At 39.8% G+C, this 18,649-nt stretch overlaps 2 protein-coding genes across 3 annotated transcripts; one reads left to right on the top strand and one right to left on the bottom strand.

The window, feature by feature from the left end:
* Window positions 1–463: 463 nt before the first annotated feature.
* On the top strand, window positions 464–3,885 carry LOC141648006 (auxin-responsive protein IAA27-like). 2 transcript variants are annotated; one of them, XM_074456416.1, is made up of 5 exons: window positions 464–1,131; window positions 2,166–2,395; window positions 2,938–3,076; window positions 3,477–3,538; window positions 3,648–3,885. In XM_074456416.1, exons 1-5 carry the CDS (start codon window positions 650–652, stop codon window positions 3,662–3,664), a joined length of 930 nt encoding a protein of 309 aa, XP_074312517.1. In that variant the 5' UTR covers window positions 464–649; the 3' UTR covers window positions 3,665–3,885. The 2 variants fall into 2 exon arrangements, with proteins under 2 accessions (XP_074312517.1, XP_074312516.1); XM_074456415.1 differs by having other exon boundaries at window positions 502–1,131; window positions 3,477–3,885.
* Window positions 3,886–4,201: 316 nt separating this feature from the next.
* On the bottom strand, window positions 4,202–8,763 carry LOC141648005 (uncharacterized). The gene is made up of 4 exons (XM_074456414.1): window positions 8,322–8,763; window positions 6,213–6,657; window positions 5,683–5,798; window positions 4,202–4,789 (listed from the first exon to the last, which is right to left on the bottom strand). Exons 1-4 carry the CDS (start codon window positions 8,656–8,658, stop codon window positions 4,368–4,370), a joined length of 1,320 nt encoding a protein of 439 aa, XP_074312515.1. The 5' UTR covers window positions 8,659–8,763; the 3' UTR covers window positions 4,202–4,367.
* Window positions 8,764–18,649: the final 9,886 nt, after the last annotated feature.

The raw sequence follows: 18,649 nt of genomic DNA, 5'->3' as shown, positions 1-18,649 counted from the left end.
TTTTTCTTTATTGGTAATTTTTGTATGGTTCAAATTTAATTTCACGTGGGGTAGGATGTTAAATAAAATAAAAGCACAAATTCTTATTTTAGACAGACGGTTAAATCATGCAACGAGTATGAGCCGCACCTAAATGGATGAAAGAGAGTCCTAAGTCCAAGTTCAAGTAAGTTCCACTTTAAACCAATTGATGTATAGAAAATAACTCTTAAGTAATAAACCCTCTTCTCTTTTATCAATGCTTTGATAGGTCTAACAAAAGGGTCTTAATAATGATGAAGGAACATTGCTCTTCATTTTCTGCCCCCTTCTTTCTTTGCATTTCCAACTATTTTAATCATTATTTATTTCTTCCCTAGCTTCACCTTTTAATCAAAAAGAATTTGCCTCTTTTTTCAATTTCATCTTTTATAAAAAAAAAAGTTGCAATATATTTTAAGAGTGAGCTACAGAAAGGCCAAAGAAGGTTCTTTTTCTGCATCAAATACAGTTTCTTTCTTTAAAGGACATATACTTGAGCTCTCTCTTTTACCCTCTCTATCTTCTCTCTACTCATCTCATTCCTATTCTTTCCATACATTCACATTTTCACAAATTATAATATAGTATAAATATAAGTGTGACATAATATATTTGGAAGTTTTGTTTCATGTCTAGGCCATTAGAGCATGATTACATAGGTTCATCAGTAATGGAGAACAACTGTGAAAGCTACTTAGTTTCTAAAAATAGTAACAATGGTGGTTTAAAGACAGAGTTAAGTCTTGGGTTACCAGGGTCTGAATCACCTGAAAGGAAACATCATGGTGGTGGTGGTGGTGGTGGGGTTACTATTTTTGGTAAGGATTTTGAAGGAAAGACTCAAACTTTCTACTCTTCTTTAAAGGGTTCTTCTAAAAGGGGTTTTTCTGATGCAATTGATGGTTGTGAGAAATGGGTTTTGTCTATTAATGGAGGATCTGATGCTAATTTTGCTAAAGATGGTTTTTTGGGTGAAAATCTTAACAAAAATGCTCATAATTTGGGTCTTTTGAAAGATGTTTCTGTAACTTCATGCACTCAAACTTGTGTTCAGGAGAAACCAAGTCATGAATCTGCTGTTAATGAAAATGGTGGTGCTCCTGCTTCCAAGTGAGTTTTATGTTGCATTTTCTTTACTCCCTCCTCCGTCTCTTTCATTTGTTTACCTTTCTTATTATCCGGAGATATTAGTACTATTTTATTTTTGGTCATCCAATGCTAAGTATATGGTGTTTTTAAAATTTTATGTGATTATGACAAGTTATTGCATGTCCTTGTTTTCAGATTATGTTTAATTATTATGCAAAGTTGTAGTATATGGTAATTTTGTATTAGTTTCTGGTGTGTGACCAGCAAGGATATGGTCCATTCTGTGTTTTGTTGCATCTCCCCAATAGTAAGAATATGTGGGGTTGTAACCTGACTTGCCTTGTATTTCCTAGGACACTTATGCTTAAGTCTTTAGTCAAACAAATTGCACAGATGTTGTTTTAAGTCTTTGAATTAATCTTTAAAATTAAAAATTTGATGTTTTCTCTGAAATCCTTATGCGCAAATTCTTGTTTCAAACGGCCAATTCCGTCTGAAACAAATCAAACACGTTTTGTGACCACTTTATGATCAAATGTAAGTTGTACCCACAATGGTCCAACTAGTCTTACAACCTATGGTAGCTTATTTTCCAAAAGTGGTCACATTTGGCTGTAAAATGGATTCAAAACCCCGTCTTATTGTTTTAGACCAAAATGGCTGGCCCGTCTGAAGGGAGACCAACTCATCCTTATGTATTGTATATAGTACCATTCTGTTTAATCCTTATGTATTGTATTTGGAACATTTGGACATGGGGAAACACTGAAGCAGTCTATTTGTGTTTTCAATGCGGGTGTAAGGTTGCATAAATCTGACCTCGTTGTCGTGGGGAGCCTTTGAGGCATAATGTTGTTGTTGTGAAACATTTGGGTCTCTAAAGTGATATCTAGAAACAACAAATATGGCGGTGTGTGCCTAGGTTCTTGGCTGAGTAGTATGGTTATCGACTTTATCACTTCGTTGTTAATAATCTGTTTGTTCTACCAGTGATGTCTTACCTAGTGGTGGGACTGTTATTATGTGGAAGAATTAAGACATATTCTGTGAAACAGGGCACAAGTTGTGGGATGGCCTCCAATTCGATCTTTTCGTAAGAATACTATGGCGTCCACCTCTGCAAAGAACACTGGGAACACAGAGGAAAAATCAGCATCTGAATGCCTCTATGTTAAAGTTAGCATGGACGGTGCTCCATATTTGAGGAAGGTTGACCTCCGAATCTATAGGAACTATGTGGAACTATCTTTGGCTCTAGAGAAGATGTTCAGCTGCTTTATTAGTGGTAACTATGCTTTCTCTCTTTCGTACTGTTTTCTTTTTTTTCTACGATTGTTCCGTAATAGTGCTATTCCTCACATTAGTTCCAACCAGAGCATTGTTCACTACTAAATGTCTTTGATTCCTAGAGTGGATTTTCTTTCATGCAAAGAGACGGAGCTAGATTGGAAGCTCTTTCTAATTGCATATTTATCCCCCATGCTCGCGTCTTCTTTAGAACCTTATGTGATGTTATGGTTCTTCTGGATAAGATGTAATCACGAATGCGAAGTAACGCACTCTAGTGCCTCAAGGGCTCTGCAAATTGCAGGCGTAGCTTTACCCTTGTGTTAGCAATACAAGTATTATGTTTTTCGTGTTGAAAATTGCATCAGAGTTGCATTGCAGGATTCTGCGTCACACACACAAAAAAAGCTTTAGTGATTCAGTTGGTTTAATCGAAGAATCCATAGCATGCATCATAGAAGAGAGGTCATTCAATGATCTATTATGACATTGTCGATAAATGATTAGAAGCTGACCAATGTTGATGAAATGATGCTACAGGTCCGTATGGTTCTCATGGGCATGGCAAACACGATGTAAGAGAAGGTCATTCAACAGAATATCTCCGTACTTCTGAATATGTTTTGACATATGAAGACAAGGACGGTGATTGGATGTTAGTTGGTGATGTCCCATGGAAGTAAGTCCCGCTTTCTTTATTGTGTTTTCTCAATAGACTATGCACTGAATCAAAAGTCTCTTTTTGTGCAAGGAATGTTAGTCATTCATGTCAATTCCGTAAGAGCCTTGTCAAATATATCTGATACGTGTAATAGGCCAGCCTTAGTGCGATAGGTTTTGGTATCTATCAGATCAAGTCCGTTGTGGTTCACCAACTTTTTGTATCCGTCAGGTCGGGCTTCTCGGGCCAGTCATATTTTTACCAGTCCTTACTCATGTAGTTGTCGAGCTCAAAGACATGACAACTTTGACTTATGGTCATTACCCGAGAATATCTCGATTTTGTTAAATCATTCAGATTGTACGAGGCAATGCTTCAAAGATAATAATATTTCCTTTAAATTGTCCCCTTAAAACAGGATGTTCACAGAGAACTGCAGGAAACTCAGGATTATGAAAAGTTCAGAAGCTATCGGCCTTGGTATGCCACATACTTCAGCCTGAAGATTGACAGTTAGATCGAACAGAAGTTTGATGGATTGGTTGCAAGAATAAATACTTAGTATAGTTTATTAATATTTTTCTGGCAGCTCCGAAAAGTAGCTGAGAAATGCAAGATTCGATCCTAAGAATGGCGTTGGCGGATTGACGGCAGGAAGGCATCCAGTGGAACACAGGGAACCTTCAAGAGGTTTTGAAATTTTAGGGAGTATTGTGAAGTCTTTGATATTCTATGTTTGTGTGTAACTTTGTTGTATTAGATCAAAAATACAATATTTGTAGACTTATTAAAGTTTTATTATTAAATTCAGCAAGTTTGTGTGTGCATTAGCTGTCATCAAACCCTGAAACTTTGGGGTTTTCTTCATGAAAATGTCTCAAATACTTGGGCAACTTTCCAGTTTTTTGGGTATAGTTAGTAGTGACAGTTACTTTCAGTGTTGACTGGTTTGAACATACATATGAGTAATATCTCCAAAATAAAAATATATTCGGAAAGTCATGAGAGATGGTATACATGATTTCATTGTTAACTTGGGACCGTTAGCATCGACATTCCTCTTGCAACTTTCGCTCATCGTGCTTCTTTGTATGATATACATAAATACAAAATTTAACCGTTTTTTGCGAAACAACGTTGAGATTCAAAGTGAAGAACTGAATGTGTGTATAATTAACATCATATCTGAAGAAGTCATAACTCAGTAGTTCTGGAGAACAAAAGGCATGTTTACAAAAAAAAATTGAACAAAAGCAAGGCGAAAGTAACTAACTGGGCTAATATTCTCGACGAATGTCTGACAACTCTTTCAAGATTCAGGCTTAGAAATCACAACATAAACCATCTGAGTATAACCATTAAAAACAGACCTGTCCAATCTACCAAGCCCAACCCTCTGGAACAACCCATAACGGCCATCTTCAACGATAGGAGGGACCGAGCGTGAGGGGTCATATCGTGTTTGGTGGGTCAGAGATGGTCCTGCTGTTGGCGGAACTTCCCAGTAAAGGTCTAATATTGACTCGACAAACCGGCTATTCTGGAAGTGTTCTGCATGAGTAATTGGCGTGTTGCTGTGATTGAAGTCGTCTCGCATATATCCTCTTACGCCCCACCATGCTTCACCAGGCCCACATAGTTCATCGATGTCAACCGCTTTTTCCCAGAAATGTTTTCGTCTTGCTCTAGTTCTTGCTTCGTCACTGTCTTTGAAGCAACTGTGCCCACCACCTTGAACAAATGCAAACAAGCTATGTTATTTAGACTGGAGGGAAGGTGTCAGACATACATATATATCCAAGTGTCGGATTCGATATGAGTCACCCTTTAAGCATGGGAATTCCATACTAAAATGAGAGCATGGATGTGTTCACACATCTTTAGAACATCAAATTATTTGTAAATGTGAAATACATAAGCATTGTTTGGATATGAAGTACATAGTAAGATGGAAGGGGGAGAAGGGATAGAGGGAAGGGAAAGGCAGAAAGCCGGAGGGGAGGAGGAACTACGTAGGAGCGAACCTAGAAATAAAATTTTAGGGTAGCGGATTTTTCTCATGTTGTTTTATTCTTATGTTAAGGTAATAAGGTCTCATATTTAAGAATTTCTGCGTAGCAAAAATAGATAATCTTGACCATTTTTTGGAAATTTGGGGTAGCGAGTGCTACTCTTTGCTACTAGCTAGGTTCCCCCTCAGGGAAGTTTGGTGTTTTTTTTTTTTTTTACCATACCCTTCCTATATTAATCGATGATGGTCAGATTTTGATTTGGCTTGTAGGAGGGAAAACAAATCCTCTATTTCCTTTCCCTCAATGTGCCTCCAATTCAATATACAAACCAAACAAGGGAAATTATTTCCCTCCTTTCTTTCAAACCCCTCCAAGCAAATTACGGGTTAGAATTTGTAAACTGACTGAAACAGTAACAGTAACATACAAACTAAGAACAGCCAGATAGATTAAGTAATGTACGATGATACAAAATCAAAAGTAAAATAATAAAATAACACAGCGAAACAAAAACATATTGAGTTTCCAGAGCCAAGGTGGAAGGGAACACATTGTTGAAACCGCAACAACATAAAAACAGAAAATACTTGAAGGGAAATTATGGGGATCTACCTCTTATATAACTTTGATCACAAATCTGTCTTAAGGAGTAATGATCACCAGTTCCAGTGTCGTAATTGTCTTCAAAGACAATATGTCGGAAACCTGCCTCTAGTGCCTGCCTCAATCTGATAGAAGCACGAATTTAGGCAAGAAAGTACCAGCTGTTAGAAACTTACATTATGAGCAGTGAAACCACTCTACAATAACAAACTATTGCTCTGTGAGAGGCAAAGAGCGAGGGATTCGAGGCCATAGTATGCTAATAAATCAGGTATGGAGTATTTCATTTGTCTCATCCATTTCTTTACATTTGCTTTTGGATCAGTTTTTACACAAACAATGCAAGTCGGGTAGGGGTATTTTGTGATTAAAAGTTATGAGTATGTTAATAATGGTGGCTTCACTGATCTTATGGAAACAAGCTGGAAAATAAATGAGGGAACAAGGCCTTTAACACAAAAAGGACTTAAATGGGAATCCAAAAAGAATAATTGAGATTGCAACACGTAACAGAATAGTAAAGGCACAGGGAGTATTACCTTTTCAATTCACTCTGATGGTCATCAAAAAAGACAAGAACTTGACTTTGATCAGTTACCCCATGCTTCTTAAGCACACTCTTCCAATCAATATTTCCAAAATCTACAAAATCCTTTCCAGCAAAGTATGTGCAATTTTGATCGACATAAGCTGGCCCTTTCTTTAGATACTTCTCCGGATGACGTGGAGTAACTGATATTATCCTAGCATTTGGCATAGCCTGCCGTAGTACCCATGTTGAATGCCCTTTGAAAGCACCACTCTCTATCATAATGTCTGGCTTCAGCCATCGTGCAATAAACCACAGACCAAAGCTATGATCAAATCCCATGCCAAACATATTGTTTTTAATCGGTCGATTTTCATACAAGGGTATAAACTCTTCTAAGCCACTGATGAGATCCTTGGATGTCCATTCCACACTTTTACCATGTTTCGATCTGCCTTTTGCCAACAAGAACAATTAAACTGGTGTAGAGTTGTAGACTAAAAGGATCGGAATATTGTCACCAAATCAGTCTACTAGAAAATGAGTGAGTGGTATGAAAAATATGGTTTCCTTTCCTTAGAATGGATAAAATTCCACTCAGCTAAATAAGTTGGTTAAAAAAACCTTAGGCGGAGAATTTTGCTAGACATTAGAAGTATGTTTACACTATGCCAGCCCAGTGAAGGGAAAAAAACAGTTATCTCGGCAGGACTAAGGATATGTATTTTGAGATAAATCACCACAACATGAAAAGCTAAAATGAGCAAAAAGCTATGAGACTACTCAGCAATCATGGATCATATTGGTATACCAACCTAAAGCTACAACTCCGCCAATGAACAGTGAACCGGAGCATGAAGAAACACTCATTTTCATGCTACACAAGAATTTCCCATTTACATTCGAATCACACCGACAACACACATAAATACTATCCCTTTTTTCTTTTTGTTCATTAGTTGCCATAAAAAAACATTATCCTTTCACACAGACTGAACGAGCTACCATGTACATTAGGTTTCAAATACCATTGAGAGCTACAAATTCTAATCACAGATCAACACAAAGATCTCACAAGCTAATCTATTTACTATTCTATTCCCTCCATTCCATTAGGTTGTTTACACTTTTCAACATACGAGGGAAATTTTGTAAAATGTAACAACCTATTTGAATGGAGGCAGTAGCAATTATGAGCATAAAGAATACAAAAACACACGTGCCTCAACAGCTCCGTAAGTGCAGCATATATAGGAAATTACATCCCTTTATTTCCCTCCCATTCCCTTCATCCAAGCAATGGGTTAGAAGTTAGAACAGCTTAGACGAGACTTGAAACTGTTGTCAAAACAAAAATTTCACCATCAACAGGGAAATGGTCTAAGGAACATGGAATGATAGACGGGAAAATTAATGGTTTCCTTCCCACGAAATGCATAAGAAAATCTACTCTAATCTGTCAACCTAGAAATTTAAGTTGCCTGGGTAAAAAATTCCAAGCAGAAAAAAAAACAGCCCAAAACAACCCAACTATTTCCTCAAATTCCTAAACACTCAAATTCATACATCAATATAATTTCCCATTTACGTCAACACTCAAAAGGTTATCCCTTTTCCTTTCTTGCTCATTTGTTGCAGTAAATCCCTAAACATAGATGGATAACTATCACCAGTCAGCATTTAATACTAACTGATTGAGCTACCTTGTACACTAGGCTTCAATTACAATTGACAGCTAAAATCCAATCACACAAGCTCAGAGGCGGAATTCAAATTACAAATGAGGCCAAGATTTGAACACTTAATCTCGTGTGCGCGGATACTTAAAACAGTTACACTCAACTAGCTAGCCAAGGAGGGAAGAGTGATTATTTCTCACTGAAATGTATATGGACTTGAATGATCAAAGGGGGGCAGCACTGCACAAGCTATCCACAAGCATAAAACACCAAAAAAAAGTCGCTAATTTTAGCAAAATGAAGAACACCCAAATTAAAACAAGCAAAACCCAGATCAAAAACACCAAAATCACATCCAAATTTTCACAATATTAATATCAAATGTAAACAAATGATGGGGACGGGGAGAATATATAAAGAAGAAAGAAAAGAGAGCTTACACCAGGGAACACCAAGGGATCCGAAATCAGATTCAAGGCCATCAAACCCGAAAAAGCCGAAACGGGAGTGAGGATCAAAGGAAGAAGGACCCGAACCGACACAAACAAGAGTGCGCGTGTAAAATACGACGGAAGAGAAGAATACAACGGCGAGAAAAGCGAGTGCAAGGAAAGGCCAAAGGAGGGAGTTGCGTGAGACGAAGTTGAGGAAGCGAGTGGTAATTGGGATAGTTTTTTTAGTCTTGGATTCGTCGCCTTCTTCGTTGTTTTCGTCGTCTCCGGGAAGAGTAGGACGGCGCGTTGAGTGTACGCGCTCCAGCATTGTGTCTCTATCCATGGAAACCGCCTGGTTGGGGAGAAGGGGGAGTGTGGAGTGTGCGATCAGTTAGTGAAGTGAGAGTTTGGATTTTGATAGATTTTACGATAATTATTTTTGGTAATTATTTTTAATTGGATTCATTTTGCATCTAATAAATGAATTTGTGAGCATCTTTGGTCTTAATTCTAAAAAATGAGTTTTTGTTTTTCAAGTTTAATTTTTCAAAAGTGTTTTTTAATAGTAGAAATAACAAATAATTGCTTCTATTTCTATTGACAAAAATATGAATTTTTAGTTTTTAAGAATTTTTGTTTAACTTTTAGAAAACTATGCGTTTGGCCAAAAAATGTTTTCGAGTCCAAAAACATTTTTACAAACTAGGCCAAACACACACTGTCCTCAATAAAAAATAAATACATAAATTGGTATTTTTTAAAAGTGATGATTAGATAAGCATTAAAAAAAAATTGTACAATAGGCGGTATCTTAGCCTAACACTAGTCCATTAACTAAAAAGCCCCGAAAAGCAATTTTTTTCTTTATACATCTCCTAAATGGCACTTGACCATTGTTTATAACTTTATATCCATTTATATGTTTTTTTTTTTTTTTGAAAATAAATGTTTATGAAGTTTTTTATAACAAAGTTAACTATACAAATATCGTGTTATGTAATAGAGAATTGTTAATTACAGCATTTTAAAAATCGCTTTTTGAAAAAAACAACCTTATATATATATTTTTTTAAATTACATTCATAATATCACTTCTAATGAGAAGTTACAGCCAAAACATATCCTCCAGCGGAAAATTGATGCAAATTTGAATTTTCGTCACTTAAGTTTATCTTTTATGACAAAATTGCCCTTACCTTCATCTTTTATATCTCTTATGTTTTTCGTATTTCAGTTGGTCATCATGTAATACTACGGTTTTATGAGTCTGTGGGTACTCTATCGAGTGGGGCTTACTCTGTCGAGTAAGTATGTTTGGAATACGAAACAGTAGTCTGCCTGTAGGGTACTCGATCGAGTAGCCTTGGCACTCGATCGAGTAAGTGGCACTCGATCGAGTACGAGACTTACTCGATCGAGTAAGTCGGTTATCGAGGGTTATTTGACGGGTTTTGTTAATAAGGCGGATTAATATATAATACTTTTCGTCATCTTCCTTCAACACTTTTACAAACCTAATTCACTGATTAAAAGAGAATTCAAGTTACGTTGCTTTATTCTTCCGCTTTATTGACAAATCCCGGAGCTATAGGAGTCGGTTTCATTTGTTTTTGATATCATTGTGATCCTTGCGTCAAGGGTAAGTTCTACGTACCATTTTTATAACATTTGTCTGATTTTGGTTAAACCCTAATTTGGGAATTGGGGGTTTTGTGATTATATTGTTGTGGTAGTGATTGTATGAATATATGTATAGGAGGAGGGTTCGTAGAAGAAAGGTTTTGAGACAGCTGCTAGATCGTCTGAATTGTGATTGCATTCCAGGTAGGGTTTCCCTACTCAGTATTAATTACATAATGTGTGGTGATTGTGCGGTAGTTAGTGATTGTTGATTGATTCAAACGGTTGTGATTTCGTATTATTGATTGATTCAGACGGTTGTTGATTTTGTGTTGTAGTTACTGTTTATCTGTCTGTGATCTTCGGAGTGCGTCCCTGGCTGAGTGGAGTCACTTGCGGGAGTGGCTTCACGCCCTTGATTCGCCTTCTGTGGAACCCGCCACAGAAGGGATGTGCACATTAATGAACATGGGTTTATCGCTCGATGGAGATGAGCGGGGCTTAGGTGGGAACGGCTGCGGTCCCCCACTGGCGGTGTAGAGTACCTGTTGCGATGGGTACTCTAGCAGGACTACACACTTTAGTGTGTAGTCAGTTATGAGGAGATTGATTATGGAGTTGGGGTTGATATGACGATTGAGCTGTTTGACATTTGTCTTATTGTGATTTATGTTGTGTAATTAGTACTGACCCCGTTGTTTATTTTGTAAAACTATGGTGATCCATTCGGGGATAGTGAGCAGTTGTTGAGTAGGTTTGATATGATGCATTTGGGGATAGCTGGGATGAGTCACCACGAGACAGTTTAGAGTCTTCCGCTATTATACTTTAGTTGTTGAGACATTTGGATTTTGAGAACCTGTATTGTACTTTTATTAGTTTTGGTTTTGAACATGTAATCACTTTAGACCGTATTGCTATATAAATTATGTTTCTTCATTATCATTTGATTATCATTGCCTCGGATAATCGAGATGGTGACGTTTCTATACCTGAGTGGTCCTAGTAAGGCACTTGGAGTATGGGGGTGTCACAAAGTGGTATCAGAGCGACGATCCTGAAACCTGTAACCAATGAATCTAATGAACATAGGGAGTCAAATTAAAATGAACCCAGGGTAGAAGTTGTAGGAGCTAATGCAAAGGCTTGGGAGACGTCCTAAAGTCGTGAACTCGCCCTACAATTTTGAACCGGTCACTTGGGTACGTGTCGGGATCGTATGTGTTGTCTTCTGGTTTGTGTATGTATATAGTAGTATGTGGTGTGAGTTGATGGATGTTGAATGTGGAGAATTGGAGGTGTGAAATAAGGGTTGAAAGATATGAGATTTATATGTTGCATTGGATGAAAAGCATGTTGTTTGATTATGATGTGGCATATTGGTGATATGAAGTAGATCGTTTTGTTGATATATAAAGAGTTGCGTATATATGCATGCGTAGTTGTTGTTATTATGTTGAAAGTATAGAAGTTGTATATAATGTTGGGAAAGTAATATGAGCATGCGGGTAGTTATACGAGTCTGCATGACTCGATCGTGTGGGAGGCACTCGATCGAGTAGGTGAGGTTGTAACACCCCCGCACACCAGAACGCCTTACCAAGGACCATTCCAGTGTATGACGGTGTCACCATCTCGGTTTCACGAGGAGGTAGATCAAATTAGACAATACAAGAACAATACTATATTATTAGAATATCTGTCACAATATCATTCTATTCAAAGTCTCTAAAATAAGGTACAATTACAACACTTGTGATTCTACATCTCTAGACCCGTAGCGTGATGACTCGATCCCTCCAATCCTAGCAGCCGTAATCAACAATACCTGCTAAGCCAACTGCTCACCATCCCCGAATGGATCACCGCAGATACCACAAAACAACACGGGGTCAGTACTGACTAATCAAATATAAGACAAGACAATAAAGTAAACAGCTGATCATCCACTATCCCAACCTCACCACATCGCACCATAACCGACTACACCGCGAAGTGTGTAGCCCTGCCAGATTACCCATCGCAACAGGTAATCCTCGCCGCCAGTGGGTGACCGCAGCCCATTCCCACCTAGTCCAGCTCATCATTGAGCGACTAACACTCCCTGTCCCTTAATGTGCACATCCCCTCCCGTGACGGGTTCCACGGAGGGCGAACCAGGGTGTGAAGCCACTCCCGCAAGTGACTCCACCACAATCACACCCACAAAGATCACAAATTTTGTCACACCACACCACAACGCCATCATTACCACAACAACTATACTCCGATGATCAGCGGATAATCACAAATTACAATACAATCATAATCTCAAATCAATTAACAGTAGACTGAGTAGGGAAACCCTACCTAATCGCAAAGCATGAAGGATTTCCATTTACAGCCACGCACGACTCCAATAAGCATCCTAACAATGATAACCATATCCTATTACACGACTATACTCAGAAAATCATTCAAAAGGACACAGGGCAGAAACTTACCTAACCTTACACGTTGGTGACGACACAGACAACCACCACCCACATCATCCTTGCTCCGCGAATCCCGACATTCCCATGGTAGAGGTTTAGGCTAATTTCATTAAGGTATGAAGCTATGGAGTGATAGAGGAGGGAGATAGTCTAGGGTTAGAGAAAGAGAAACTGTCGAGGAAATGAGATACTGAAATGAATCTCGCGAACTTGCGTTTATAATAACGTGTCGACAGCGGCCATACTCGGTCGAGTATAGGAATACTCGGCCGAGTAGACTCCACTCGGTCGAGTACATCGGGTGATACTTGGCCGAGTGGTCTCAAACAGGTCGAGTAACTAAACCTATAAGTCTCCTGTTACAAGTCTGATCCCTCACCCATTCATCCCTAAGGTCTAATTGGTCAACAAGATCGGTCAACCGCGTTCCTACGGATCCTGGGTGTTACAATCTTCCCCCTTAAAAAGAACTTCGTCCCCGGTTCAGCCCGTCGACACTCCCCGCAAGTTTACGTACCATGACATCAACCACCTTCACCAAGGTGTACAATTTCACGCTATTCAGACATTACCATCAGCCACTTTACTCAACTATAAGCACTTATCACAGCTACCTCTCCAAACAATGCTACTCACTAACTTACACATATACATACGGAGATTAGCGAAATTCCTACGCCACTTTTGCCAAACGCAGCACAACTACTATCGACCATAACAACACGTATTCGAAACCATATTCAAAACAGTACTCAACCATACACTTATGCAAGTATACAATTGTAAAACCATACACGAATACAAACTACCACATTCCGTACGCTTATATTAAGTATACAAATGCAAAACAATACGCCATTGTAAAGCAATACTCAAATTGTAAACAGTACACAAGTACACAACCACCACATTCCGTACACCATATACCAATTATCAAGATTTGAATTGAATCTTCATATTACTTGACACCCGTGCACCATATAATATAATCTTCTCATTAATTGAATACAACATAGATACGGCTTAAAGAAAACATACTTGTAGTTCAGTAATTCCGTATGTGAACATACCTAACATACACGTGATTCCCAATATTACGTGATTCCCAATATTTCATAACATACCATACTTACACATAATTAAATACATATTTCATAAAATCAAATACTTAGTTTCGCGACATTCCGCGACATTACTCTTCCCCTCTTAAAGGAACTTCGTCCCCGAAGTTCACCACTAATCACTTCCCCAAACCCAACGCTAAAACGTACTACATGACGGCGACATTACTCATAAACTCTTGTAGCCCAACTTGCTTTACGACATTACACTCTTGTGACTTATAAATACCAAATATTTTAGTAACCAACATATATACTCTTGTAGTGACAATTAATATATAGAATAAATGAGAAAGAACAGGTCTATGCGTAACCTCATTGAAACAATTATCATTGTAACCAAACATATACATACGTATAAGACTTCTTACAGTTACCACGTGGTATGAGTAAAGTGTTACCTTCATATAATTTAGTGTCTAGGGTATTCCACCCCTAAACAATCTAAGATCCTGGTAACTAACCTATGTTATACAACGAAACATTCATAAATTCATAGCCTATACCAACAATCACAAATCCATGATACAATCATGATCCATCTGCGAGACGTCATCTTCTATGACATAGTAAAACAAGGAGCTAACAAGCTTTGTCATACAATTATCACGTAACTATGAAATTCTCCTAACGAATTTCCAATATACCTCTGAATCCGCAATAATCGGCCGAGTATGAAAGGCTACTCGGTCGAGTAAGTTCTATTCGGTCGAGTATAGGAATACTCGGCCGAGTAAACACTACTCGGTCGAGTAGTAATCTATACTCGGTCGAGTTAACACTACTCGGTCGAGTAGTAATCTATACTCGGTCGAGTTATACACGCCAGAGAGCGTTTTGTCGATATTACCTAGCTATCACTAACAACCTGCATCAATTCTTCACCATAGTTTAAAACATAACTAATTCCTACATTAAGTGACATTCAACACTTCACCATACGATAACCAAGTAACGGCCTTATGGCCAAATACAGTCATCCAACAAAAGATACCAAATACCGGTAATAACATCCAAAGAAGAAATAATACTCCAACCAACAAAGTAAATCCATCACAACCAAATAAATTCGACATCAAAGAAATCAAAGTAAGTAACCTAACGACATACGATCAATAACGAGGACCCTCCTCCATGCCATCATCTCCACCTGCGCCCGAGGTACCTGCACCTGAACTCCCCGCTCTCCCGGAAAGCTGCTGCTTTCCGAGTAGTCCCCTCCTAGTCGATCGCCGGAGTTGGCTCCCCACGGTCCCGCGAGGTAGCCGAACTCGCCTCTCCTGAGAGGTCTCCGAAGAACTCGGGTCCACCCCAAAGTCGCAGAACACTCCCGTATCCACTCCCGGTCCTATCCACCGGACAGTGTGCCAACCGAGTCCCGATGCCCTGATTAAGGGTCATCTCATGTAGGTTGCGGAGCACCAAAGTAGAAGAGATCCGCTCGGCCCGGCTCATGAGGGCCGCATCCTGGTCATGCACCGTAGGGTACGCAGAGTCGATAAGGATGGTAAGGGTAGGAGTCGGGGCGAGTAAGAGGGCTCGACCACAACCGGGTCTACCCTAGGCCGCTAACTCCACGACGCTCCCTAGGTGGGGGAGGTGCTGCTGCTCCCCTCGGGGACGGTGACGAGCTCGGGTAAGTCCAGGAGAATCCGTGAGTCAATCGTAGGACCGGGGCTCGGTCTAGGAATGCCACAAGGCTCCCACTCACCAAATGATCAACAACGGGGAGATGAGCTGGGTCCTAAGCACCATCCACATAGTTCCTCTCACTCTCCAAGCATACGACCCATCATCCATCTTCCTCAACCATCGGTTCGACGCGCATCGGGCGTCCATGGTGGGCACGACCTCAACATACTCATTCCCCTCGGGAGGTGGGGCCTCAAAGTCGGTCGATCGGCCGAGCTAGGCGGGTCACTATGGCCCCGCAGTAATGAATCGGGTCTCGGATCGTGCCATGCGCTCCAGACTTGAGCACACTATACCAGGAGCACTGTAGTAAAACGGTTTCCGGCGGTGGAGGTTAAGGTAAGACATAAGGAGCATGACTTCGTGAGAATTGAGCTTGCTCACGTCATCTCTCGAGTACAAAGAAACAGGTCATCATCCTTAGAAACATACGAAGGGAAACGTCTTTGGATATCATTAATCAACATGGCACCGACGCTAGGGGCGGGTCCGCGCCAAATACGGAAGGTACTGAGGTGCGCCACTGTTCTTGGCCACGTCACTAAGGTAGTCATCCTCCTCGGCCTCTAAACCCAAATGGTCAGCCAACTCGTCCAGGGTAAGCTCATGATCCTCATTAATGAGACGAAAAGAGACGGTCTTTCCCTTCTTATCATAAACAAAAGAGCTCAAAAACTCTAAGGTTAAGTGGGGGTAGGATTTCTTTCTCAAGTGATACAACCCCTCCATGCCCAAAATCTTGATAATGTGAGCTATGTCCTCCTTAATCCCCAAAGTCTGAAGGATACTAGGGTTAACACAGCGGGTGGGGCGAAAAGGACGACGCATAAGAGCCACGAAAGCCTTACGATGATCGAAGTTAGCAAAAATTACCGATGGATGTGCCTCCACCGGCGGTACAACCGGTCCACTGCTAGATTGCCCAGCCTCGAGTTGGACATTCGCGCGAGGTCTCTTGTTGGGTAAACCTCTAGTTTTCACCATACTGCACGAAAATCATTTTTAACAAAGGATTGACACTTGAAAGTTCTTAGCACAAAGGACGGACTGTTTTACTTGTATATCGATTTTAGAATGAGTTTTTGAAGATAAACTATCAGAAAATCACCAACTACCTTACAATTCATATAGTTCCAAGTTTTCAAATTGCTTCAAATCAGAGAATACTCATCAACAATAAGAAGAATTTCGTTTTTGCTAACCCTAGAATTCAGAAATTGAATTTTACCTCATGAAATTAATCAACCAAAATATACACAAGTTCTATATGTAGTCGAATTCGAAAATCAATAAGTTTAAGACTAAATTTCAATTGTTTTTAACAAGAAATCGAAATATAGCATGCTAGTACACAATGTCTTTGGAAACAATTAAGGAAATTGAGTTTAGATCTTACCTTAAACTGGTTTAGGGCAAATAAGAACAAGTGGGACACCAAGATTTCACCCAAAAGCTTGAGAAAGAGAGGATGTGGAGTTTTAGAGAGAAGGAAAGCTGAAGGTGGGAGGCGGAAATAAGAAAGAAAGGCACGAAAATAGGGTTTTTGTATAACCCGCATATGGCCTGCTACAACAATACTCGGTCGAGTGTTGGGAATACTCGGCCGAGTGTTCACTAATCGGTCGAGTATTTAGGATACTCGGCCGAGTGCACACTGCTCGGTCGAGTACCTTTCTTACTCGATCGAGTTTTGAAGAACAGAAGCGATTATTACTTTCACATTACGGACACTCGGGTGTTGTAACGTGGTACTCGGCCGAGTATGATCTAGTCGGTCGAGTTTTCCGAAAACGAATAAGGAGTAGTAACTTTTCATTATTCCTGCAAGATTAAACAATATCGTTCGGAGTTCCGGACATCCGGCTCGTCACTATTAACGCTGATTTCTACCACATAAACACATATCACATAACATCCATCATCGGAACAATCATCATTCCTACCTTTATTCCTCCCTTTTTCCACAAACTATTTTATTCTATCTTTATAACATACTCACAATCTAACTACAGTACCTGCAAAGTCTAATTCTTATGTCACATCATCTTTAATTTCGCTAAACACCAGTCATATCCCATAATCACATTTGCAACGTAGTAATTCAACACACAACACATTCATCGTGAAACAAATTAATTAATTTGTCACCGGTCGTACTTTGCAACAATTCCATGCTCACTCCAACTTTTCCACACATACAACAAAACACATATCACCCTCATAATAAATACACACTACAATTATCACCAAACAGTCAACGACCTACACTAGCTACCCTTTTTCCCGTGTCTGGCTTAAGTCCGATGGGGCCATGATTTTGAAATGAGGGCGCCTACTCACCCAAAATCTAGCATCGGCTGGGGCTCCCAACGTACATACACCAGGTTCATTTTAATTGACACCCTATGTTCATTAATTTTGTTAGTTCGAGTTCCAAAATCGTCGCTCGATACCACTTTGTAACACCCCGCACACCGGAACGCCTTACCAAGGACCATTCCAGTGTATGACGGTGTCACCATCTCGGTTTCCCGAGGAGGTAGATCAAATTAGACAATACAAGAACAATACTATATTATTAGAATATCTGTCACAATATCATTCTATTCAAAGTCTCTAAAATAAGGTACAATTACAACACTTGTGATTCTACATCTCTAGACCCGTAGCGTGATGACTCGATCCCTCCAATCCTAGCAGTAATCAATCAATAATACTGCTAAGCCAACCGCCACCATCCCCGAATGGATCACCGCAGATACCACAAAACAACACGGGTCGATCTTGACTAATCAAATATAAGACAAGACAATAAAGTAAACAAACATCATCCACTATCCCAACCTCACCACATCGCACCATAACCGACTACACCGCGAAGTGTGTAGCCTGCCAGATTACCCATCGCAACAGGTAATCCTCGCCGCTTGATGGGTGACCGCAGCCCATTCTCACCTAGTCCAGCTCATCATCGAGCGACTAACACTCCCTGTCCCTTAATGTGCACATCCTCTCCCGTGACGGGTTCCACGGAGGGCGAACCAGGGTGTGAAGCCACTCCCGCAAGTGACTCCACCACAATCACACCCACAAAGATCACAAACACACCACAACGCCATCATTACCACAACAACTATACTCCGATGATCAGCGGATAATCACAAATTACAATACAATCATAATCTCAAATAAATTAACAGTAGACTGAGTAGGGAAACCCTACCTCATCGCAAAGCATGAAGGATTTCCATTTACAGCCACGCACGACTCCAATAAGCATCCTAACAATGATAACCATATCCTATTACACGACTATACTCAGAAAATCATTCAAAAGGACACAGGGCAGAAACTTACCTCACCTTACACGTTGGTGACGACACAGACAACCACCACCCACATCATCCTTGCTCCGCGAATCCCGACA

The sequence above is a fragment of the Silene latifolia genome, chromosome 3 (genome assembly GCF_048544455.1).
Source record: "Silene latifolia isolate original U9 population chromosome 3, ASM4854445v1, whole genome shotgun sequence".
In the NCBI taxonomy this organism is placed as follows: Eukaryota; Viridiplantae; Streptophyta; class Magnoliopsida; order Caryophyllales; family Caryophyllaceae; genus Silene; species Silene latifolia.
The sequence above is the reverse complement of the archived record's forward strand: the minus strand, read 5'-3'. Positions and strand labels throughout refer to the sequence as shown.